We start from the raw sequence: 26095 nt of genomic DNA, 5'->3' as shown, positions 1-26095 counted from the left end.
ACAACAGGTGTTGAAATATGTTAACAGATGTTTCATTATGTAACAGAACAGAATGGCTCCACTCGTAAGTCAACAAGGTAATATTTCATCTGAAGAGATAGTGTTAACATTTTGTCTGCTTCTTGGATGCTAAAATATTCATTGCCATTCAGCTGCCAAACAAAATTTAGATTGCCCTTTGCATTAAAATTCCCCTTTGTCCTTTAAGCTGCCACATTCATTTGCAATTTGTGAAGGAAATTCCCCCATGTAACCTTTACAAACTGATTAATGACAACGATTTAGATGAATTGCCAGAATCACTAATCAGGTGGAACTGAAATAATTAGAGGGTGACTGATAGGAAGATAGTATTTGGCAGCTCTTTTAGATTCAAATGAGTATTTTGTACACCAGTGTCTTTAGATGTGTTACAGTACTGGATCAACTGAAGAAGGACATTTGACCCAAATATAAATAATATACTTATCCTACAGTCATTTTATATTCAATACATCAGTTCTACATTGCTCATTACCAGTATACATGTCCAAGCTGTTCCCCTTAGGGTGGAATCAGAATGCATTAGTGAACATCATTAGATGGTGAAACTCATTACAGGTTAACCTCTCCGAGGCTTTGAGGACCTGTAATTAAAAATGGAGTAAGCAATAATGAGTATTTGCGTCCAGCTTATTGAACACGGTCAAATCCTATAGCTTTTACCTTAAACACCTGTTTGTTTTTTGCCTTTTTTTTACTTGCCTCATAGTTAAGTGAAGTATTGATCGTATGTCTTGCTGTGTTACCTCAACTTTAATAGTAGGATTAGCCTCAAGGTGCACTCATGTCCACCCACTGTTATGATTGTCTTTAGCCTCCTTCTTGCACAAAGGAAGCAGTCAACACAAGCTGTAGTGTGGTGAAAAATAAACTTCTGTCCAAGGACTCATAGTCCTCGCAAAGTCTATCTAACAAAAACATTCCAAGCACGTTCTCTCTTCGCTCAAAGCAGTTTCAAACATGCATGTCTGTAGCCCCATCTTTTTGCTTCTCAAGGTCCATGCCCAACCAGAATAGGACCAAGAACACAGAATGTATCCTATCGCGACTGCCCCGGTAAGTGCTTAGTGTTCTCCCAGTCTGACCCAGCCCACACAAGCCCAGTCCAGCTTTACCCACTCAAGCCCAACTTGTCTGTTGTAAACTGTGATAGATTGTGATTTATAGACAAGTTTCGTGTTTTGTTGCTTTCCTCTTATCATTCCTCCTCTTCCCCTTAATAAAGATCCTCATACACCAGACAATTTTGTAGACTAATGCAGAGAAAGGTAATCATAAGAGAAGATTTACTGAGATTTTTCCACACCAGAGCTAAAATCCTTACTACAGTTTTCAGATGGGGTGCAGTTCTTTACAGTTTACAGACGAGACAGATCATATGCCAAATATCAATATTTGTGATTAAAAACATTGGCATCAGAAGCTTAGGATGCCCTGGATTTGCTGGGATACAAGACTTGAGAAGTTGATTTGCAAGACAAAGTATTAAATCCCCATCAAGCTGATCAACGACGGGCTTGCAGACAGTGTCCTCATTTTGAGCATAGTAACTGCTGTCCCTGAAAAGCTCTCTGTCCCATGAAAAAAGTTTAATAACATAATGCAATAAATTGTTTTTTTGGCTATACACCCAACTGAATGTAATGCAGTATTTAATTAATTAATGCTATTGTCAAAGCCTTTGCATAATCATGCAAGCAATTTTGGATATTTCACTTGTGTGCAAGTGGCCTTTTCAACGAGTTACCTACATTTCCATCATTTCCATTATTTTGGCTTTATAATTTGGTTCTTGTCATGAACTGCCCTCATTAGCAATATTATCCTCATGTTCCAGCCAAGGATGTACATTTTGCCTTCACCTGGCACTGAGTCACTCTCTGAATTGGCTCTACTAATTGCTGAAATCAGGCAACATAAAAGCCAAGGCGTTTCTTTATTAAGACCGCTTCTGTCCAAGCTATTTTGAAATGGTGAAAAAAAAGAAAGAAAGAAAATGTTGCCATCTCTATTCTAACTTGCAAATCTGTAGAGCGGTGCCAGTAGGCATAAACAGTCCTCAATGCTAATATTGTCATTTGTCATCACATGCTTATGCCAGAAAACCCTAATCTTGATATGACAGTGATGGCCAGATTTTGAAAATTAAATTTAAGCTATAACAGCAAGAGTCCCCTTTGGTATTCTTTGTTACCCAGTTTTTCCCCTTATATGTGTAGTTGACATGCTGCTTTGCTTTGATATCTCTTTAAGTAATACTGAAGCCACCGAGTCTGCAGCTGACAGCAGATTCTAGTAAGATGCAACATCTGATTATTAACAGTGGTTCTTAGTCATCATATGATTAGTAATAGCTGATATAAAAATAGAATTCCTAGAAAGCTTATAATGTTTAGTAGTTCATGGTCTTTGGGGTTTATGTGGGTTGGAATGTGTCTCATGTTTTCGTGTTGCTTTTTTAAAACTGACTGAAATTGACTCTCTTCCCTTCCCCTGTGCAATCTGCAGGAAATATCCCCGGCTATCTGACTCACTCTCTTCATCCACTGACTGATTTCTGATCACACTGATTGCTATTTCTACTTTTTTATTTCTAACTAACCTCACCAGGTCTTCCATCATGTGTTTCTTTTTCTTTCCAGATTTCCTTCATGTCATCTTTCTCTGTCCCCTCCTCATGCCCTGCTTTATGCGGCTGAGACAACTTCTGAGAACTCAACTGTTGTTAATCTGTTTGCTTCTTCTCCGTGTTTGTTCTCTAAGTTAGCTGCAACATACTTGAATTTCTTCTGCAGAATGTCGTGCATTCACGGATCCTACTGAAACTCTAGTTGTCACTGCTTATATTCTCAATGAAGTCTGGGTCAGACTAGACAATTATAACAGATTCAAATTCTGATATGAAACTGTACTAATTGGAGCTGAAGGGTTGCAGGATACAAGGGCTGATAGATTGTGCAGATTATCCCTTGCTGCAAACTGGCCCAAAATGTGTTGCACATTTAGCAATTCGCCTGCTGCTGTCTTTTCAGATACATTAATCCAGTCAGGTCTGCTCTGGTTGAGCCTGTGTATTGACTGAAATCTAAGAAAGCCAAAAAACAGGATAATTGACATATGCAGTCTGCAGACTTTTTACATTTATATCTCATATTAAATCATATCAAATAGCAACACCATCAAATATAAGTGTGTCTGAATCAGCCCACATTAATAGAGATGACCTATTAAGTGAAATAAGTCTCATAACAATGAAATTGTTTGTTAAATACAAAGTAGCTGCACTTTTCTATAATAAATGCCTAAAGAACATTTTAGTAATCACATTATATTGAGTAATTATTTTTTTCTTGAGATATTCTGTACAAATATGAAATGATACTATATAATAGTAAGACCTAGTGTCATTGAACATCCTATTTTGTAAACAATTTGCTAATCAAATAGCATGCAGACCAGTTGTTAAGTTGAACTGACACAGTGTGGAAAGAAATGATTTGAACAGTCTTGTATTCTGACCTAGGCTTTGAGCTAACCTGAGGAACATGTCTTTTCTGAAGAACATTTTGTATTTATGTAAATGTGTCATCTGTGAAATGCTTTTAAAGAATATTTCTTCTTGCTGTTATAGTTAGAAATAAGCTAGTGATTTTTTATGCATTAAATGTTTAACTTATTCTCTTTTTTTTAGTGTTGTGATGTTTTATAAATCAGGGCACTGACATCTCAGATTAACAAACAGGGTTATGTTTTTTAGAACAGTTGCCTACAGAGTGCCTTGAATGTGCCCATGTTGGTAATTTATATATTATATAGCCTATGTCCAACGGACTTGTAGTGAAAAGCACAAATTACTACACAAATTAAGCACAGTGTTGTATAGAATAAAATACATGTTTTATTTAGAAAGTGCACATAAATATAAACTACATTAACGTATTCGTCCAGGCGATTTACATTGATGAATTGCTTCCGTGATAAGGCCTCAATTATTGTGTCTTGTAGCTTAAAACATTTGAAATGGTAATGTGTGTTTGTAGTATTACACAGAGACTTGTATACATATTGTGTTAGTCAGATGAAAAATTATCCAGAATGGTAAAATGGCATCTTTATTGTATTAAACTCTCTTTCAAAGATATCAAAGTGCTAGCTACTACTCCATATTTAATTTTCTCTTAAAAAATGAACTTGTATTTTCTCTTAGGCTTGGTTTATGGTGGTGGGTGGATAAATATAGACCACACTTTCAAAGAAATGTGTTTTTGCTTTCCAACATGACCAGAGTCATGTGATGTAAAACCTAACTGCAATTTACAGACATCAATAAACTGATGCAATAAATGGCACTTTACTAGTGCAGTTTCCACTGGATGAGGCCACAGTGGCTTTGAGTGTTCATTAACCTATAATCATTTTTACAATATTTGAACTAAATGGCTCAGTGCATATTGGAGATCTTTATCCTAACCTGCATGTCATTTTAGTTTCAATTCCAGAATTCCCTGCCTACCTATCAAACAAAAACAAAATAATTGTTATGACATCAGTGATATTAGGTGCCACAGTTAGTTGGCACTCTGTTAAATAAATAACAGATAAAAGATCCACCCACCACTCTGCTATAGCACAATTGTCGCAATTGGTCATGATCACAAACATGATCAGAGTTTTCTTGATGTTTTAATCTAATTCCTTTTCTAAGACAGGACATTGGCAGCGTTGTCACCTTTCTCACAACTTTCCTGCTTTCTCTGAATAGGTCTACCCGTCTTTGTCCATGTCTCATAAGCTGTTTCTGCATGTAATCGTAGCGATGACAGTTAATTCATATTAATCTCTTTTTTTCCCCTTGCACCCCTTTCATTCTCTCTTCCAACGCTTAAAATAGAAGTGGAGCAAAAAGGTAAATAACAGACACGATCCAAACCCTAGCTCCTTGTTTTGTGGCATCTGGTTGTAAACTAAATATTTTCCCGTGGTGGCCCCTGCAAACCCATCATAAACGTAATCCTCAGAATCCCCCGACTCTAATGTTAAAGACCAGTGTAGTGCTATAAGGGAAGTGAGGCTGACCAAAAAAGGCCGGCACAAAAGCAGCCAAAACATGTAACTGGGTGCATATTAGCTGCAGTCTATGGGGGCTTCCTCTCCTCATTCTCCCTGGGTGCTTTTGCTACTCAGTATAATTTCATATTGCCTGGCTTCCAAACCCCTTTCCATAGCATGCCATGGTAACAGTGTTTTTTGGCCCTTTTTTCAAGCTATTGCTTTCTACTGTCCCTTTTCTCTCCAAGTCCCCCTTTTTCTCACTCTCCCCATTGTTCTCACCTGACCACTTGCTGCTCTTTTCTCTGTTGATTCTTATGCCTCCTATGCCTCAGAGCAACAACCAAACACCTCAAGAGAACCTTACTGAACGTTCTTTAAATTTTAACGGTTGTGACATTTGCACCACTTCGTAATGACAAGACTCTCAGGTATATACCGTATAAAAGGTGATGTAACTGAGACACATCTAAGTACATACAGACATTTTGCAGACTCTGCTGACTCCTGCTCTCTCATAACCTCTCCCGTCTGTTGCCAAGTGACTTTAGTTGGCTGCATTTTTTTTGTTTACAGGACCAATTGTTTCGTTACGTTTTCTTTCTGTTCTATTTCCCCTCATTTGTGTTCTACTCCCAACAGTAAATGTCTATGAGGCAAAGCTTCTTTTTGTTTCAGATTACTTTATATATCGAAACATTATGCTTAATAACTTTCCTAATCCTTTTTTTCTTTCTATGCACAAAACCAAAATCCTTATACTGCTTGTGAATATTGGCTATAGCTGTTAGTCTTCCTTTGGCCACTCTTTAATGTGTGTCTATCCCCACTCCTCCTTGGGTGGACAACCCGTAAAACAAAATGAAGACATTAAATAATATATTGATATTACATATAGTTTTGTATGGTTTTATTTTTCATATGTTAACCAGTGCCTGTTTTTTTATTCTACTCTTCTCCCATTACTAGTTTTTCTTTGTCCTGGGACTCTGAAAGCTGTCGGTGATCCTTCCTTTCTATTTGAAGCGGAGCAACAAGCTGGTGCCTGGTGCAAAGACCCACTGCAAGCTGGCGACAAAATCTATTTTATGCCTTGGACTCCTTATAGGACAGACACTCTCATTGAGTATTCCTCCCTCGATGACTTCCAAAATGCCCGACAAACCGTCACCTACAAGCTGCCCCACCGGGTGGATGGGACTGGATTCGTAGTCTACGACGGGGCTGTGTTTTTCAACAAGGAGCGTACCCGCAACATTGTGAAGTTTGACCTGCGAACTCGAATCAAAAGTGGGGAAGCAATCATCAATAATGCCAACTACCACGACACCTCGCCCTACAAGTGGGGTGGTAAAACCGACATTGACCTGGCCGTAGATGAGAACGGGCTGTGGGTGATCTACGCCACAGAGCAGAACAATGGCATGATGGTAATCAGCCAGTTGAACCCCTACACGCTACGTTTTGAGGCTACCTGGGACACGGCCTATGATAAGCGCTCGGCCTCCAATGCCTTCATGGTCTGTGGAGTACTGTATGTGGTCCGCTCCACCTATGAAGACAATGAGAGTGAAGTCAGCAAGAGCCTGATCGATTACATTTACAATACCAAACAGAACCGTGGGGAATATGTTGATATCCACTTTCCCAACCAGTACCAGTACATTGCAGCTGTGGATTACAATCCGCGAGATAACCAGCTCTATGTGTGGAATAATTTTTACATCCTGAGATATAATCTGGTGTTCGGTCCTCCTGATCCAGCTCATGGTAAGAACCCTGCCCCCCAATAATTTCTTCTGCAGACAATAATGTCAAATTGCATTCCTGAAATTGTGATTTTAGTTGCTGTCAAGTGCACTTTGATATTCCTTTGTTATTCCCCATCTATGTATCAAGTGTCACAGCTGACTGATTTTTAATTTAGAATCTAATATGTGCTAGATATGTTACTTTGCTTTGGAGTGTAGGAAAGCATCTCGGGGGGTGAAGTGAGTGGGGCTCTGTGGTAAACAACACCTCAAAGCCAGATACCATATCATAAGGGATCAGTATCGAGGGGATTTAGGGAGGTTTACCATCCGGGCGTTCCCTGAGTCCCTAGTGCTAAGGCTCTAGGGACCCCTGCTAGCATATTCCTTTTTTAGAGTAAGACAGTGAGAGAAAGATATACTCACACCTCTGGAAACATACATGCCCGGACAGGTGCAAAGTCTGGCCTGGGGCAAGGTTAGATCATTCCCCAAGTGATGCTGAAACTCTAACTCTCCATTGGCCATTAAAAAAAACACTTCATTCTCTGTAGGCGGAGTGTAAGGATTCGTGGTTCTGCCTATGAGACAAAAGAGATGGTACACACATGGGAGAAGGATCAATCATCCAGGGTCACATCAGTAGCACATGTTTTTAATTTAGCTGTCAAGAGCTGAGGCAAGGCTAGCCTAGGCCTGCGATAGTCCTTACACTGAGAATATAATAACAGTAATTATCCTAATCCCCTCCACACCCAGAGTCCTAAATCCACGTAATGCTCAACACAGTCAGTGATGAGCCATGGAGGTCAAGCAACTATTCCACAGATTATCCGAGAGCTCAATATTTATTAATGTGTTTGCTCGTCCACTTTTATATTGATAAGACTTGGTCTGGGGCAGTTAAATTGGGTTCAGCCAGTGGAAAAGCATCAATCTAGCAACACCAAAGCAAGCCTTGCTGTAACAAAGAATATCATCCAGGTCTGAAAGCAGAATTAACATGCAGAGGGTGCTCTTAGTAGAGTACTGCAACAATCATGGGGAACAAGATAAAAAAATGTTTTTCCAACTCTGAATAACAAGTTTGAAGCTTCTTCACTGCCTGCAAAAAAGATACCAAGGGATTTTAAAATTAAATATTTGTATAGTACAAGTAAATTTAGAGCAATTGAGGAAGAGGCCACAGTCAAAACGTGCTCCTTATTTTAAGTCATGTCCAAAAATAATTTCACACACTCATATGGAGAATTATAAATTAACTGGCCCTTAAGCAGACCCTTACATTTGCAGACAGCCACTGTAAAAGTGGCCATAATATCACCTTCTCTGTAATTTAATAAGAATAACTTCAAGCATGTCTTTACCTGCCATTGTGTGTTTATATTAAGTAAACTGGCAATTAGGTAGTCAGGCAACAGACTCCACAAGAGCCTATTTTCAGTTTAGCTGTTATAGATTCTTGGAATAAGCTGTGCATAGACAGACTGCATGCTCAATTGATTTATCATTTGTTGAATGTACAGTGTTTACTGATGGAGAAATCAGGCACTAACAGGATCCTCCCTTACATAAGACTACATTGTCTATAATATGTGTGTGTCTTTGTGCCTGTGTGCATATGTGTGTAAGGCGTATACTTTACAAGTATTTATTTACATGTGTTTATTTGCAGACCGCCAGAAAACCAAAGAAACCCACTTCCCTTCCTGTAGTGTATGTTTGGCATCATACCATACATACAATACATATTGTATTTTTTTTCTCAGGGGCTTCTGCATTCTCAAATCTGTATTTTAATGTCAACGAGGATTTTTTTTTCCTCTTCATGACAAATGAGACATGTGCCTGGCCCTGCTGCTGACTAATGTATGTTGAGTTGCAGTCGATGAGCACAAGGGAGAATGGTCTAAGATGATCATCAAGATGTCAATAAACTTGTCCTCCCACATGGCTGATGTTGACATATAAATGATGGCACTTTTTTCTGGCTGTCACTGGGCGCGCTCTCTGTGATATGTTGATGCTTGTTTCAGTGCCTGCTTCAGAAGGCATTGAAACAAGCTATCGGAATGCTTTTGTATTGGTAAAAGTTGAAGGTATTGCTCTGCAAAAAATAAGACTTCAGGTGAAAATAACATTTTAGCTTTGCTCATCTCATCACAAGCACATGTGAAAGTTTAGCGAATGCACATGCATAAGCATCTAATTGTGCAGAAATCATTATTTGTACAACAGACTTTAGCTGATTTTTAATGTAGATGCTAGAGCTGTGTTATGTTTTAATTTTTTCTTTAAAAGGGGAAAAAAAAGTGATCTGCAGCTTTCTATTTTAATCAAATATTTTCTTTAAAAGGAAGAGCAGATGACGTTATTGCAGGGAGTGAGGGTGATACTGTATGCATTTACCATTCAATACTGCACTCCATATTTCCTTTTCCCCATATTTCTCAAGTGCACAAACAACTCTGTCACATGATTCGCCCCGTCATGGAATGCAATCACATCAAAGTGATGTTGAGACCCTGTGTGGCAGACAGTTGGGTTCTTGTCAAGTCTAAGAATGTTGCTCATGTCGAGGCAAGAACATCTCTTGTAGGATTATGGGGTAGTAGATGGGGTCACATCCAACAAGCGGTTCCACTGGAAGTGGACATTAAATGGGTCAGTAAATCCCTCTCTTGGCTTTTACCAACAGTGCCATAATCCACTCATTTACCCATGGCCAAATGCCTGTTTTCCTTCTTGCATATAGGAGCTCATAAAAAGACATATTCCATTGTCGCTTCTTGTAAGTGAGATGATTAAATTGATTTAAATGTGCTATTCCCACAGAAAACTCATTATGTATCCATTTCTATGGACTGTTAAATCATGCCCAGCTCTTATATGTAGCCTCAAACCACTGATTAAGCATATCAAAAGCTATTTTTTTACCAGAAGTATGCACAAACAGTCTATTCTCTGCCTCAATGGGACACAGGTGAGCTTCGGAAACCTTTTATTTATCCCATGTTGCAAAATTAGATTCTAAATCACTTCCATATAACAGCCCACAGCACTGCAGTTACCACCGACACAAATCGAAACCTCTTTAATTGTTCAAATGTCAATACATTTGCATATGGTTTCAGTTTTTTGCTGCACTTTCAAATTATACATTTGCAAGCGGGGATCATAAGGAAGAGAATGACCTAATTTGTTTGAAATTATAAGGTACAGCTCACTGAAGTGACTTGCCAATTAGCTTACAAAACTCTGCATGTGGTCAAAACAATGCCCTGTAGTTTATGTGTTATGAAGGTGCTTTACATTGCAAAAATGCTCAGCTGTTACAGATGCTTGTGAGTCATATGCATTAGCAGTCACCCTAGAGAGACTATCTCTTATAGTCTGATGAATATACAGCTTTTTAATAAGCACCTCTATGATTCATTCCTGTCTTCTGCACTGCTTACATAGAGGTCAGCTTGTGCATGGCAACATTTAGAGAGAAAGCTAGTAGCAATAGAGAGATATGGATACTTTCAAGGTCAACACTGAGCCATCTGATGTGCTTAAATGAAATGTCAGAGACTTCTGTCTCTTACATGCTCACTAGTGATATAGGACCAGTGATCAGGATGTGTTAAAATGGCCAATTTGTTTGTTTGTCTTGACAAGAACTCACCTCTCCCTCTCCCAACCCCCTGTCAGCTGCCCAAGTGGACACAGCGGTGTAAAAGGAGAGGGTATTGATGTGGAAAATCATCCTTTTTGTTTTTGTTTTTCTGTCCTCCTGTCATATTCTCATTGTCGTTGTTTCTCTGTCTGCTTCCATCTTTATTGTCTGTCTCTTTCATTATTTCTCTATTGCATTCGGTCTTGCTGTTTCTCTTTGTCATTTTGTTTTCACTCTCCATATTTGTCCTTGCTTTTGCATGTATACTGTCGACCATTACTTAGTCCTCCTCCTCTATGATCTCCCCCCTTCAATCCTTACCTTAAATCCAATTACTTGCATTTCTGCGTATGCATGTGTACTGTATGACTATACACTTTTGCCAGTGTGTATTTGGGTGTTTGAGGGCAGCACAGTGGCTCAGTAATTGGTACCGTTGCATTACAGCAAGAAGGTCCTGGGTACGAACCTCAGCTGTACAGGTCCTCTCTGTGTGGAGTTTGCGTGTATGATTGCCCTAGTTTCCTCCCACCATCAAAGAGGTGTATGTTAGGGTTATTACTCCAGTCAGAGCCCCTTACCAAGGCACTGGCAAAAGAACTGGAGTGGGTCTCTGGGCACTGCACTGCGGATGCCCACTGCTCCTAGTGTGTGTGTGTGTGTGTGTGTGTATGGGTCAAATACAGAGGATCAGTTTTCCCCATGGGGATTGAACATGCTTCTTCTTCTTCTCTTATTTGTTTGGCATTCTTCCTGAAGTCAATCTAATGCCTAGGTCAGACTGTTCAAATCATGACCAACGAGAGCAGTGCAGACTAAATGACAGGATTTAAATAAATCCCTAGCTGTGCCTCTGGGAGACTGTACGAAGATGGCAGTCACATATTTATCTGCTGGTGGAACAGCTTTATAGGGAATTTTAGAGAGGGACATTATTACACCAAAAAGACTGATGGAAAACTTTACATCTTTTTGACTAGTAGAGAATTGCCTCTGATGTTAACTATATATTTAAGTGAAAATTGTTGTTATATGTACTAGTGTCTACTGGTTATTTTATGTGTTTTTCCTTGTTGGCTTAAACTATTGGCTATCATCGAGATCACCCTGATTTGACTGACTACACAAGCCTGGCCTGCCAGTACCAGACCAAATCAAAAGCCTCAATGTACACGACAACCTGCAGAAAACATCTCAGATTTTGTGTAAAACCCTCCAAAGTGACCCAGCCTAAAACTTGTGGCTTCCACTTTCCATTCTTTATTCCTCCCATGTAGCTTTTTTAGCCACGATTTCTACAACATACTGTGATGTTACTTTGTCGACCCACTGGTCTCATTCTTGGCTATAATATAGGGGTGAATTTAACTGCAGCAATGAAAGGAAGGAAGTCCCACAATGGGGATTTACAATCCTGTTCACAATGTCTCTGATATTACATTGTGGGATAATACCTAACCACCCACTGTCTGGTGGCAATGAAGCTTATTCAGAATAAGTTCAGGGGGTTACCTGTTTCCTCTGAAATCTGATCATCATCTCCGCTGTTCTTCCAGCACTGAACATCATGAAACATGAGGGCCAGTTGTTGTCAGGCAAGGAAGACTGTTTCACACCTCATCCCCAAAAAACCCCACCTCGAGACAATGTTTTCTCTTATTCCCTGGTTGCTAGTTACACTTCTCCAGGAATGTCTTACCCGCTGATGTTGAACTACTGCACAAAGTGTGGCCAAATGATCTCTGCTGACAATGTAGAAGTATTTGGGCAACGGCAAACCTGGGGTTATGATTTAAAATGTCACAAAGAGTTGTTTTACATAAAAGAGATAGGTGGGGGGAGGTGATTATGGTTACACTGAGCCCTGTAGCCAAGGGGATCCACAGTCTCTTGTTTGATTACAGTCTGACTGTGAAACAAGGCGTATTAAAAGAATTATTACTCAGACATCACAATGGTCCCCCATCACTCCCTGACACACGCCTTTGAGGAGATTTATTTCACACAGGCCTGATTATTATGTCTATGTGTGTCTGTGTTCCTCTAATCTGTGTATATGTGGGTGCGCGTGCCTTTGTGTTGATGTGTGTATGTGCAAACATACTCATTAATGTTTGAATGTGTGTCAGTATGTGTGTGTGTGTGTGTGTGTGTGTGTGTGTGTGTGTGTGTGTGTGTGTGTGTGTGTGTGTGTGTGTGTGTGTGTGCGTGCGTGCGTGTGCGTGTGTGTGTGTGTGTGTGTGCATGCGTGCGTGTGTGTGAGCACCCCTGAAATAGACACCCCTTTTTGTGCACAGCATTAAATATCAGTCTGCTTGGCACACTTAGAGTTAATGCTTGAAATTTGAGGCACGTACAGTACAGAGAAAGCTGCAAGGGGGAGAAAAAAGGCAGGCTGTAGTCTGGCAGTTGCTATGTCTGTTCTCTATACTTTGGTGTCATTTTGTGTGCGAGGGTGTACATGTGTTATAAGCATGACTGTGTGTGTGGGTGCTTACTCTGCCTGCCTGTCAGTGTCCATATGAATCAATGCATTTGTACTGTGGGAAATATTGGAGACAGTAGTAAATAACATAATCCAGCTATTAGGTTTTGTTCCCTAAGACATGGACGTATACTGTACCCACCCTCACAAGGACATGACTCATGGGAAATTATACGAATTTTCACTCAGCTTTCAGCTTTCTTCATATTTACTGCTGATACACTAGCAATCAAACACTGTTCCCCTCCACAGCTACAAATGCAGCGCAGAGTGAAAGACGTGTAATCCAATTTCCTTTGTGTATTATTGTTATTATTGGTAGATATCAAAATGCATCACAAACATATTATAAATCATCACACTATTTCATACTCAAGAACAGTTCCATTTCCATATGAACGTAGAAGCAAGACTGCATCCAGAGGATTGAGTGAAATGCATGTTTGAAAAAAAAAGAAGATATTTCATTAGCAGCATTAGCACAGAAAATAATTTACACTTTGTTTTTCACTCTTCAACACCTTATTTCAATTAACCTGCGCTCTATGCAGAACGACTTGAAAGCTGATGGGTTATTCATTTATTTTCCATCCAATGGATTCTCTTAGTTCCTTCACAAAGACCGAGCATGGCTCCCTCCTGATGGCACAAACAGACTTTGAATTGTTTGAGGTTCATTTGACTTGTTAACTTTTGGAATTCTTCCTCCATTAGGAGGCGATTGCCACCCAGGAACCACATTTCACATTGTGCAAAAAGACATGATTGTTTTACCTTAGTGAGAAGCAAGTCTGCCACAAAATGGGAACAAAGAGGTAAATCTCCGAAGCAGCCTTGTTTCACATCATCATGAGATTATGCTGTGACAGAGCAAAGGATAGAGCAGGGAGATCTAATAATTCTTGTAACTTTTTACGTGGCAAATTAACTGAAACAAATGCTAAATGTGTGTTCCGTTACCATTTTTTTTCTCCCTCACAAGATAAACAGCACCTGATAATGTGTATGAAACATTACCCTGATAAACAGCCATGCAGTGCTTACTGAAAGTGAAGCCATTAAGCAAAATATAAAAGACACACACGCCGTCGGTTTTCATTTGTCACCCCGGCATGACTACTGAGTCCTAAATTCTCATCTGGGTTCTGTGTGTGTGTGTGTGTGTGTGTGTGTGTGTGTGTGTGTGTGTGTGTGTGTGTTTTTGTGCGTGGGTTTTTGTGTGTCTTCCTGAGTGCTTGTGTGTATGCAGATGCCCTGACAACACTCGACAAGCCGTGCTCCTCTCCTCTCTTCCTCTCCTGGATTCCTGTCTCATTGTCTGCCATCAATCGCAGACTTATAACCCCAGTGGTAATAACAGAACCACTGAGATACATTCAAGTGCAACATTGTGTGGGTGCCGAATCACACAAAGAGGTTATGAGTAAGTCTGTCCTGACTATTGGCTGTACTTTGGAGAATATCACTCCATACACTCACACACTGTGACAGCTAATTGAAGGTTCCCCTTGGGCTGAGTGCAGCAAAGACATAATAATCAAGGATCCTGTCCTGGTTTCGCTATATAGCCTAAACGTGATATTTTATTCTTTTGTCATAATCAAAGGAATATTTGACATGGAAAGCATTCAGTGGTGTCAGACCTGTGCTGTCAGAGTAGAAAACAAAAGGTATGGAAAAGGCTGCCGTAGCACTACTGCCAGATCGATACCCATCCCTCACAGTTGCTATAAACTTGTCCGCTTAGACATTTCTGTGAACAAGTGACTGTTTGAGAGGAGTGTCCATTTTAATACCTATGGGTTAATTCCTCCCAGTTTTCATTGGATTAAATTAAACCTAGCTATGGCATAAAGGTAATGAGATTATTGTGCTGCTGGAAGGATTATGGACTGACACGCTATGTACACAGGAACAGCAGTGGTCAGAGAGGCGGCATCGCTTATGCACGAATCTCTCTGGGAAGAATAGCCTACATTCACATTAGCCTCTTTTTCACACAGGAAAGAGGATTAGTTTTCATCATAAACACAAAATGAAACCTCCCAACAGGATTATTTTAGCCCTTTTACTTATGTCCTTTTCATTCTGTTTCTCATTAATGAAGCCTCTGCTGTGACGGTGCACACTGAGAACAACAATTTTTAGCAATGCCAGCACAGCTTTTCTGCCTTGTTCTGCACAGGCATTGGCTCAGCAAACCCACCCCACTCCCCTTTTCCCAAAGTCAAAGCCATCCAGTTTGCTATGGGGCAATCCCTCTCCAATGGAACGCTCGAGGAGAGCCAAACCCATTAGTTGTAGCCTCGTATTAACAAAGCCTACATTAATTACACCCACAGTTTCACTGCTGATAGCAGGTAGTGATGAAAAATGGGAAAAAAAAGAAAAAAACTTCAAAGAGATTTAATTGTACATGTTGTAACTAGAGCACACAGCTCAAAATCCCAGTGAGCCATGACAAGCAGCCCTCTTGAGTGAGGGGTGTAGACAAGATACAGTTGTTAGTTGACATGCTAAAGGAATGTGCTAGTATTACAGCAGATGCCTCTTTGATTTATTGGCTGTAGTTGCGAGCCCTTTATCTTGAGTCAAACTGCCGAACTGTGATTCAGTTTCATTTTATTTCTGTCTGAATTCTAAACTCCCCACCAACGGAGACTGGGATGTTATCTTCATCATCTTTCATACTTTGGAAATGAGAAACCTATCAAGGGCCCCACAGTTTCTTGGGAATCTTCTGGAGGTTCGCCAAGCAACCCTGGCCCAGATGTTTAAAACGAAACAATGATAATAATATGCTTACCATGTTGGCACACAGTCATTACAGTGTAGCTGCAACATTACAAGCTATAGTGTGTTAACCAGAAGTTTGCAATATTTACATATACATATATATATATATATATATATATATATATATATATATATATATATATAGATATATAGATATATATCTATATATATATAAATATAATATACACACATATATATAGATATAGATATAATTTTTTGTGACGATTGCTTTTACCTCTGTGATTCTTCTCAGTGAGTCATGAAAAAACAAGGGTTATAGCAATAAAAGGGTATTGGTGCAGAACAGAGACAGGCATTTCTCCCAGCCAGCTAAATGCTAGTGCTGAAAGGACACTAAGCACAGGTTGTCTCTCAACCGCTGTGACAGGCCGTGCAGCCGAGAATTTCACTGTGTTGAGTAAAAGGATACAGGTAGGGGAGGAGGGACAAGAGAAGAGGAGGCTGAGGTGAAGCCAGCCAGCCAAATCTGCCTTCAGCTCAGTGTCAAAACAGCCAGTCAGCTGTGTACACCTTCATGTCACCTGCTTGTGTGTGTGTGTGTGCGTTTCTGTATATGTCGTTCTATAGCTCCCACCAGGAGGGAGCACACAGAGTCATCTCCTCTGGTCAATAGAGCCTAATTCGTCCCAGGTAGCAGCCAGCCTCAAAGGCGATTTCCCTTCAGCTCAACTGTGCTGAAGCCTCTCATCCACACCGTGAGGCCTATGTTGAAAGTGATAGCGGATTGTGTGTGGTTGTGTGTGTGTGTGTGTGTGTGTGTGTGTGTGTGTGTGTGTGTGTGTGTGTGTGTGTGTGTGTGTGTGGGGGGGGGGGCTATCAGCTAGACCCATTATCCAATGGAGGCAATAGATATGGAGGTGTTGCCACCTGGGGTCTGGCTGCCTCCAATGGAAGACAGAAACTGTCATCTCGTTCTCCAACTTGGCCACGTTGTTTTCCTGTCATCATCGTGTATGTGTGTGTCTATTATCCAACAACCCCCCCTCCTCTTATTTCCTCCGTCTTGCCTCTGACTGCCTCCTCTCTTTGACTCTCTGTCGCCCTGTCTCATCGATGTTTCCACTACCGGTTATACTACTGAGAACAACTGTGCTCAGCTCAAGCAGTGTAACAGCACCACTTCACATTCTCTGCATGCTCTACAGGCAGCCTAATGGAGGAAATCAAAGTACTCAAATGCGATTAGATTCAGTATGCACATTGCATTCCAATCAGAGCTCCTTTGATTGATATAGCTCACCCTTTTGAATTCAACCAACAAATATTTTTCAGAGGTGGGGGTGTGTACTTGGAGATGCAGAGCAGATTTATATCATATAGTTAGTGTTTATCAACATTTCATCTATGAAACTCCCTTATGATCAACTTTTTTGAAATGTAATTACAGTGCTACTCACAGTTCTCTCGTGTATCACATGAAAAATGTCTTCATAGTTTTTCCTTAGTGGCTCATGTTAAATGTAAAGAGTGCACTATTTTCTCCTTTCCTAGGTCTGAAACATATTGTTTTTGCCCAGGGCATTGCATGAGTTACTGCACACCTGCTTTATCAGAGTATGAGTTGTAGGGAAAAACAACTGTAAAAATGAATTTTCAGGCACCATGACTGCACATACAGGTTCTGTGTTGCTCTAGTGAAATTTAATCAGCCATGCCACAAAATCTCCCAGGCAAGAATGATTGCCAGGCAGGAGGATGTTACTGTAATTATTGTCTTGTTCACTGCAGACTGAGTGCCTCGGATAAGCCATAGTCAACGGGAAGGCAAATACGCTTGTTGCACAAAGCACTTAGCAGCAATTTACACAACAGGATACTTGGATGTATAAGCATTACAGTGCTGAACATGTTGAGAAAAAAAAATTAGGAATGTTACTTACAGGGGGCACCATTAAGGTTTAGTGGTACATCAGGGCATCTGCCCATCAGAAGGTCACGCTTTGAATACTTGCCAGAGTATTCTATCAAAATAGTTTATATACTACACATTATGTGCCCCCAGGGTGCCACACTAATGAGCTGCCCTGTCACTGCAGCCACAGGTCAAACTACCACTTGCTTTTTATTTTCATCCACAGCACTGCATCGTGTTTTTATACAGATTGATGAATATGTGTCCCAGTGATAGTCAAACTTAAATCATAGAAGTGTTAATGTTTTCCCAACTGGGCTGCACACCACCACATACTGTAAGATTGCTCCACCCAAACATAATCCCTCTATACCCTTTCTCTCTTCACAGCTCCGCCACTGTCAGAAGCCACTGTGTCCCCTCAGCCTCTGAGAACTACAACCACCACCACAACAACCACAGTGCACTGGGGTGTGGCCAACACTACCACCACAACAGGGCTCAAGGAGGGCAACAAGGGAGCACCCAAGCCACCTCCTGTGATTCCAATGACTACTTCCCCTCCGCCCCTGGAGTCCTTCCCTTTACCCGAGCGCTTCTGCGAGGCCATTGAGAGAAGAGATATAATGTGGCCTCAGACCCAGAGGGGCATGCTTGTAGAGCGACCTTGCCCCAAGGGAACACGAGGTAAACAGGCCTCCCTCTCACCTCAGAGCCATGTGGTCACTGCTTTCAATATGACCTGAAGCATCCCAAGAGAAAATCCCTGAGGCTTCATCCACACTAATAAGTTTTCATTTAAAAATGCATAACTTTTGCTTCATTTACACCTTGCCACCACACTACTCCAGTGTTTTTGAACCCCTAAAAAGGAGACTTTTGAAAACACAGTTGACCCCATTTTTGGTTAGAAAACTCTGTGTTTAGTCTGGATGGGCAGAAACGGAGACTTTGAAAATGAAGCTGCAGACACCTATGTTCGCTTCCTGATTGGGTATTATCAGCCACAACGCGTCCTTCCATGATTTGTTGTGCCCCTTTCACATGACGAATCCCAATATACGCTTTCCACCTTGACCGCCTAATACTCACATGTTACTTTCAGTAACAGATCAAAGAAATCTCTGGTCTTACTTTTCTTCATTGCTGTTTTTCTAAGCAATCAACCACAAAGTATACAATCCACCTTCTTTTTATGCCAGCATGCACATGCCTAATGTACGTGAATGGTCATGAGATATGCATATTAAGACGTGTTAGTATGGATGGAGATGTTTTTCTAAAATGCAACTTAAAACGAAAACATATTACTGTGGACATAGTCTGAGTTTATTAGATCTGTTTGATATTATTATCTGTAAAGAGCACCGACTTTGGTGGTTGCAAAGGGAATCTGTGAAGACAGTTTGCAATGATGTTAGACTATTGCTGTGTCATTCCAGGTCAAAACATGATTAAGCTATCTGTAACGGCTGTGTTGCAAAGGTGCCGGCTCAGCTGTTTCTCCTGGAGTTTGCATGGCGACATGCATCCCTCATTTGATTGTGTGTGAAATCGTATTAGTGCTCAGAGTTCATCAGACACAAGGCCAATTAGAACGGAAAGAAAATTGTTACCACTTTGCAGCAAAAACAGGCAGAGGCTGTTGAAAATATTCTGAAAAAGACAAAATGATTCTACATGTTTGGATGTTACTGTATCCAACAATTTCACTTTAGTTTGTCTATTTTACTGTACCAGATTACCACTGAAAAGACAAAATAGCTATCAGCGCTGATTTTTCTGTGTGAAGGATTCTGATTTCACATTTGTATAAAATTTATGAATTTGCATGTTCATTGATATGCTGTTTGTGTGCATGTCTCCTCTGTCTTGTCTTGATTTGACTTGATTGAACTTGACTATTCTGTTCTTGTTTTCCCTGTTAGGCACAGCCTCTTATTTATGTGTCCTTTCCACTGGGGCTTGGCACCCGAAGGGCCCTGATCTCAGCAACTGTACATCCCACTGGGTCAACCAAGTAGCCCAGAAGGTTTGTATGAGCTCTATCTCACTGTTTTCCTTCTAAGTGGAATGTGTTTCTTAAAAACAGAGGACTAAAAAAGTAATGAAAACACCTCCTTGTACAGGCTTTCAACACTGAGGTAACATAATCACACACAAGTCTATTTGTTATTATCTTATCTGACCCACAAAGATAGGTCAGATAAGAAAAACGGTGACTGTCAACTTTAAAAGAGATCCAGCAATTGGCACTTTTTCTTACCTTGTGTGTTCTGCAAAGAGTAACAATGCAATGCCTAGCATCTGTTTTAAAATTTATGCTTCAGTCAACGGACTGCAAAAATATACATGTTATAATAGGTTTAGGAAAAGATGCTACATGATTTGGCAAATACAAGATAAACATAACAAAGAGCATAATGCACATATACACACTGTGCACAAATATGCAGTAACAGTCAAAACTTTGGAAACACCTCCCCATTCACTTGAATGGATTTCTAAACCTTTGTCTGGTGCTATGCATGTATAAATACTTCGAATTTGCATACTTTTAATATGACCCATCTTTGTAGCAGTGATTATATTGCCTCAAAGTTAAAGGCCTTCTACATGAAATGTTAATGTTATTGCTACGCTTTGTCAAATGTGTGCTATAGATGTAACAGCAACTTCTTTTATGAAAACATTAAGCCAACTTTTCATAACTTTTCATGACATTTCAAGGACTCATTCAAGTGTGATTTGACGTCAGAAACTGAGATATAAACAACCCTCCAAATCTGTCTTCTTTTATTCTTTTGAACATTATTCACTCTCTCCCCTGCAGATCCGCAGTGGTGAAAATGCAGCTAACCTGGCCAACGAGTTAGCCAAGCACACCAAAGGACCCATCTTTGCCGGGGACGTCAGCTCCTCGGTACGTCTGATGGAGCAGCTGGTGGACATCCTGGATGCTCAGCTGCAGGAGCTCAGACCCAGTGAAAAGGATTCTGCAGGACGAAGCTTCAACAAGGTAACCAGATCCATCAAAAGTCCACAAAGTGCCTCTTTTTTATCATTTAAATCACTATACTGAGGTGAATACTGCCACCATTTTCTCACCAACTCTTACTTCCTGAATCACTCTACAAAGTTACATGGCCTAGGTGCTTTACTGACAGATTAATACTTCTACATAACAAATGCAGAAGAGAATACCCCAAAAAATACAGTAACGTGTAGTTGTTGCCACTTTTTGCATGGAGTCTGCCTCTCTTTCCCTTTCTTTTTAAGTTCAAGAAAGATGTGAGACAGACTAAACAAAAATAAAAAGAATCACATCATTTTAGACTCTGACCCATGAAGGAGGTTTTTACAGTTGCAGTAAAGACCATAATTTGGCTCTGCCTAACGTAATGAACTTATGAACTTTTGCAAATTATGTGTCTCTATTTTTTTTTATCTGTTCTTTTTCTTTTCTGATAAAAAAGCTTCAAAAACGAGAAAGGACATGCAGGGCATACATGAAGGTACTGGAGCAATGCTATTGCCCACTCTGCTTGCTGCCGTCCCCTCCTCTATTTCCGTCCTATACGTCCCAGCTAAAGCTCAGCAGCATGTACCCTCTGCACTGTCATGTACTCCCTTCTCCCTGTGCTTCCTGCTTTTTTTGGGTATTTGCCTTACACACAACCAAATCAAAATCAAAGAGAAGTCATCTCCAATTACGAAGGTGGCTTCTTTTCATGGATGTGTGTATGTCTCTGTGTTTTGGGTTTTTTCCCATCTTTACATTGACAGCAGTGATGTATTTTATATTTCATCATGTTTTCCCCTGTTGTATGTTTTCTTAGTATTTACTCAAGATTGCACGTCTGGATGCATAACACCACAGCTCAAACAAACATCCTGTTCTTACATCATTCTCATCATTCATTTGCTGAAGAATTTGTTGCTTTGTAACAATTTTTGCTTTTATACAAAAGCGCCTTTCAATATAAAACACCTCTGAATATTGCATCAAACACAGAACACTTGTGCTTTATTCAAACCTTTTTTTTTTTTTTCAAGGACCATCACTGGACCTTTTACTTTTTGCAAAGTAAAAAATGTAGCTCTTGTTTCACAAGGACAGGTTTTAGATCATTTGTTTCATAAATTAAAGGTGCACTTTTTTCACTCTATCTTGATAATAGGGTTAGTGAGGTCAAGCCATTTCTTTCCTTTTCTTTGAATGGTATCAGGTTGGGTTTGTGCATCAAAGTATTTTGGCTATGTATTTCCCTCCACCATTAGAGAGATCAGTGTCCTCCACCTGCCACCAAAGTCAGCCCCTCAATCCAGATATCTCCATCGGGAGGGTATTAAAATGGATCGAGCTAATTAGCTAGTCAATGTCCGTGCGCTCGTGAAAAGGAGAGAAAGGGAAAAAATATGTATGTAGTAACAGCACCTCCTCAAAAATATAACATTATTTGCCTTTTTTGATGTCATAACATGTGATTTCAAGTTAAAGGTAGTGACAGGGGTAGAGGAGTTGTATTGATATAAATGGCAGCATTTATTTGACTAATGACAGTATGAGAGGATCTGGGACAGACATTGTTGAGTCAGCAGTATCGGACATCTGCCATACTTGACGCAACATCACATTAGCTGCCCCCCATCCTTCCCACCAGCCGTCGCCGGCATTGATTACCTGATTAGATTCATTGATTTGATTATTTCCTGGAGAAACCCAGCGTCGTCTGGATCCTTCACCTAATTTATCTGCTATCCGTCCAGAGCGGTTCAGGTGACAGAAAGTGTGAGTGGTTTAGCAGAAATGTCTGCATTAAGGTTGCAGTTCAATTAAACCATTTTTTGTAATTTTTCTAGCTTTTTTCCCCAGGGTGACCAGTATACTTGCAGCTGAGTATGAGGTGACTTGCATTAGAATACTGTGGGTCAACAGTAATAAAAAAAATAAATAAAAAAAATGCAAGTTTCCACATAGTGAACACTGAATTCTACAGTTAGAGAATCTTAATTGAGGAAGGCTTTTGGTACTTTGGCTTTCATCAAGCTATCTCTAATATCCTGTTATCGGATCAGACTTGCTCAATACACTGTGACCCCAAGTGTGTGCCCTGATTAAACGTCCTTGAAAAAGAAACTGAATCTGCACCATCTCCTGTGATGCCTCTGTTCTTCCCTTCCCTCTGCAGTTCCTCCTTCATGATCTGTACAGTTTCAAACATCATGTCTTCTTTAATTCATTACATGTCTGTAATTTATATAATAAAAACAACAAATGTCCTTTTAATTTCTTCATTTTTCTTCATCATTTTCATTTAATTCCTACCAAAGTGATGTGTGTGCATGTGTCACTGCTTATTCTTATGACCTTTAGTTTTTTTGAGTTACTAAAGTATCTGTTTTTTATTCCTCTTTTTTTCTCTTTTTTTTGGTTCAATACAGGCCATTGTGGACACGGTAGATAACCTTCTGCGACCAGAGGCTTTAAAGTCTTGGCAAGACATGAACAGCACAGAGCAAACACACGCCGCCACCATGTTACTAGATACTTTGGAGGAAGGGGCCTTTGTCCTTGCCGACAACCTCATGGAACCTGCCATTGTCAAAGTTCCTGCAGACAATATTAGTAAGTAAAAAGAATTTGTGGTAAGCAAAGACAAGCACTCTCGATGGATGTGAGCTTAGTAAATTTGATTACTTTCAATTCATTGAGAGAGTAACTCTTGTGATAGAAAAACAAGGCCGCCACATAAAAAAGGACTTTGTTTTCATAATAAGCGCTTAAACCTCGAGGGAACAGAAAAACAATGCATATTAGGTTTAACGAGTCGCTTACTGACAAAGTGATGAATATCAGACAATTAAATAGACTGGATTCTCTGATTGCGCACGCTTAGTTTATAAATGTATGTGTCTAGACCTTGTAACTCTATACATTAATGTGAACATTAGCCTGCTGTGGAGAAAAAAAGGACATTGTTTATCCACAGCCTCCTACTCATCCACAAATGTTCTTCAGCTGTTAGAGCATACGAGCATGGCTTTCTGGTTGTTGGGTTTTTTTTGCTCACTGTGCTGCATTTATTCATATCAGTAAGAGTCTCGCTGTGATGAAATGATTCTTCTGTGATTGACATTTTTATTTTGTAGCTCACTGTCACAAAGATTTAGCTTAGTCGTTGATGTGTCCATTGGTCTGTGTAACATTTCAGGAAGGAAACTTTGGCATCAATATACTCCATTGTTACATTTTTATGCCCTTGTATCGAAGTCAAACTCTGCATCTTTTTTCTCCTACTCACCCTTTCCCTCTCTGCACCTGGCAGTCCTGGATGTGTATGTATTCAGCACGGATGGCCAGGTCCAGGATTTTAAATTTCCACAATCCAGCAAGGGCGGTATCTCAATCCAGCTCTCGGCCAATACCGTCAAGCTCAACAGTCGGAATGGTAAGCTCTCTCAAACACACCACAAAAGAAGAAAGTGAAACTTGATCATGGTCATTCTCGTAACTCAAAGAGCAACGATGTGCAATTCATGTGTGAGAAACTGCAAGTTGTATGCATGTGTGTGTTTGACTTATGCCTCAATACTTTTTTCTGGGAAAATGTGAAGTCTGTGTTTGTTCAGGGGCACCGTGAAGGGATTTATCTCAAAAACCTCAAGCGCTGTGATACTGGCTGAAAAATGAGAGAACAAATTTAAAATCCCTCTGTCTTTACCCCACGCTTATCTAACTCTCATTTGTTTGAATGATTTAAATTGAATTAAATTGAACTCGATTGTTTAAATATTTTAATATATTATTCATATATTTAAAAAAAACAAGAAAACGTATGCTTAGTTTTCCAGAACAGTTTTTCCTTTGTATGTGGTCTGAATTGTTCGTGGAGCTTGATTTCTTTTCTCATTCTCTGATGTCTGTCTGCGTCTTTCTCTTGACAGGAGTTGCCAAGCTGGTGTTTGTGCTTTACAAAAACCTAGGTCAATTTCTCAGTACAGAAAATGCCACCATCAAGATGGCCAATGAGGCTTACGGCCGTAACGTGTCAGTGGCCGTCAATTCTGACATCATCGCTGCCTCGATCAACAAAGAATCCAGCCGTGTGTTCATTAATGACCCGGTGATTTTTACCCTGGAGCACATTGATGTGAGTATCCCTGCTGGAATGAATGGAGAGGTCATATTAAAAAACGCCAGGAGGGAACATCCAGAGTAGACAGAGATTTGCAATTTGAATTGTAAATGTCTGGCTAGGTCAGTCGGCAGTTTATTTAAGTCATTGAACATCAAATTAAAGGAGTCTTTAGAACCTAAGTGAATTCTTAATGAAAACTAATTCTTTAATCAACATTGGGATATAAATGATACCCATTTTCTTTTATAGTGGGGGAAATTAACTCCTAGATTAGCTGTACAATCTAGGATGAAATTACTGGAGCACCAATTATCTTTCGTCTTTTAAAGTTGTCACTAGAGTTCCCAGAGGGCCATGCGTGACTCCATTCTTTATCAGAGAAATTGTGCAATTCCAAAGACATGCTGTCAAACAATTATGCTTCTCTGTTATTAAGGCCTCATATACCCAACCATGCTTCGGTTGATTTGGCAAGCATGTGCCAAATGAGATACAACATATGAATTGCTTCATAAGAGCTGTGAAGTGAAAAATCCTCATCCATATCAGTGCGGAAAAATACTTTGTATGAGTAGGGGGTAAATGGCCTCTGTGTTCTACATGTACTTCAATTTCAGGCAGTCAATTATTTGGACACTTAACCATATCTCTTGTTATCTGCAGATGGAGAACTACTTCAACTCCAATTGCTCCTTCTGGAATTACTCTGAGAGGAGTATGATGGGCTACTGGTCCACCCAAGGCTGCAAACTCCTGGACTCCAATAAAACACACACCACCTGCTCCTGCAGCCATCTCACCAACTTTGCCATCCTTATGGCGCACCGTGAAATCTCAGTATGTCACATCCTACTTCTTATATCCACCTCTAACTGAGTTTTCTTTTCAAAGTATCTGCACGATTGAAGACTTCTTCTACATTATCAGCAAACTCAAACATTTGATCTTTTTAGGTTTAAAATAGCAATATTACAAATGATTTTAATTACAGTGTACATTTCTGTTTAAACACACTGCATCAACAGTCAACAGATTTGTTGACTATTGATGCAGTGTGTTTAAACTCTGCTGCTTTCTTTATTGTTATTTCATTTTTTACAAGATTAATAACATTGTTTTTTAATTACATCCCCCACCTCACCTCAAGTTTTAACAGGTTTTAAGTCAGGTTGTGTGAAGAATTTTTTTTTAAAAAGGAAATATGATGACTTAAGTTATAATATTTATTTTTTTTCAAATCTATCTTAAAGCAATACTGACAGGCCTGTATGTACATTTAAACAGTTTCTGGACTCT

General features: G+C 39.9%; 1 protein-coding gene across 1 annotated transcript in view; it reads left to right on the top strand.

Moving 5' to 3' along the window:
• adgrl2a (adhesion G protein-coupled receptor L2a) overlaps window positions 1–26095 on the top strand; it is a 75704-nt gene that overhangs the window by 31859 nt on the left and 17750 nt on the right. Inside the window, exons 4-13 of the mRNA XM_062423782.1 lie at window positions 4937–4948; window positions 6061–6861; window positions 18048–18344; window positions 19586–19689; window positions 20491–20676; window positions 21134–21172; window positions 23103–23286; window positions 23987–24109; window positions 24606–24811; window positions 25463–25636. Coding sequence (XP_062279766.1) covers window positions 4937–4948; window positions 6061–6861; window positions 18048–18344; window positions 19586–19689; window positions 20491–20676; window positions 21134–21172; window positions 23103–23286; window positions 23987–24109; window positions 24606–24811; window positions 25463–25636 — 2126 coding nt within the window. The remainder of the gene's footprint in view (window positions 1–4936; window positions 4949–6060; window positions 6862–18047; window positions 18345–19585; window positions 19690–20490; window positions 20677–21133; window positions 21173–23102; window positions 23287–23986; window positions 24110–24605; window positions 24812–25462; window positions 25637–26095) is intronic.

This window comes from Scomber scombrus, chromosome 8 (genome assembly GCF_963691925.1).
Source record: "Scomber scombrus chromosome 8, fScoSco1.1, whole genome shotgun sequence".
Lineage (NCBI taxonomy): Eukaryota > Metazoa > Chordata > Actinopteri > Scombriformes > Scombridae > Scomber > Scomber scombrus.
The sequence above is the reverse complement of the archived record's forward strand: the minus strand, read 5'-3'. Positions and strand labels throughout refer to the sequence as shown.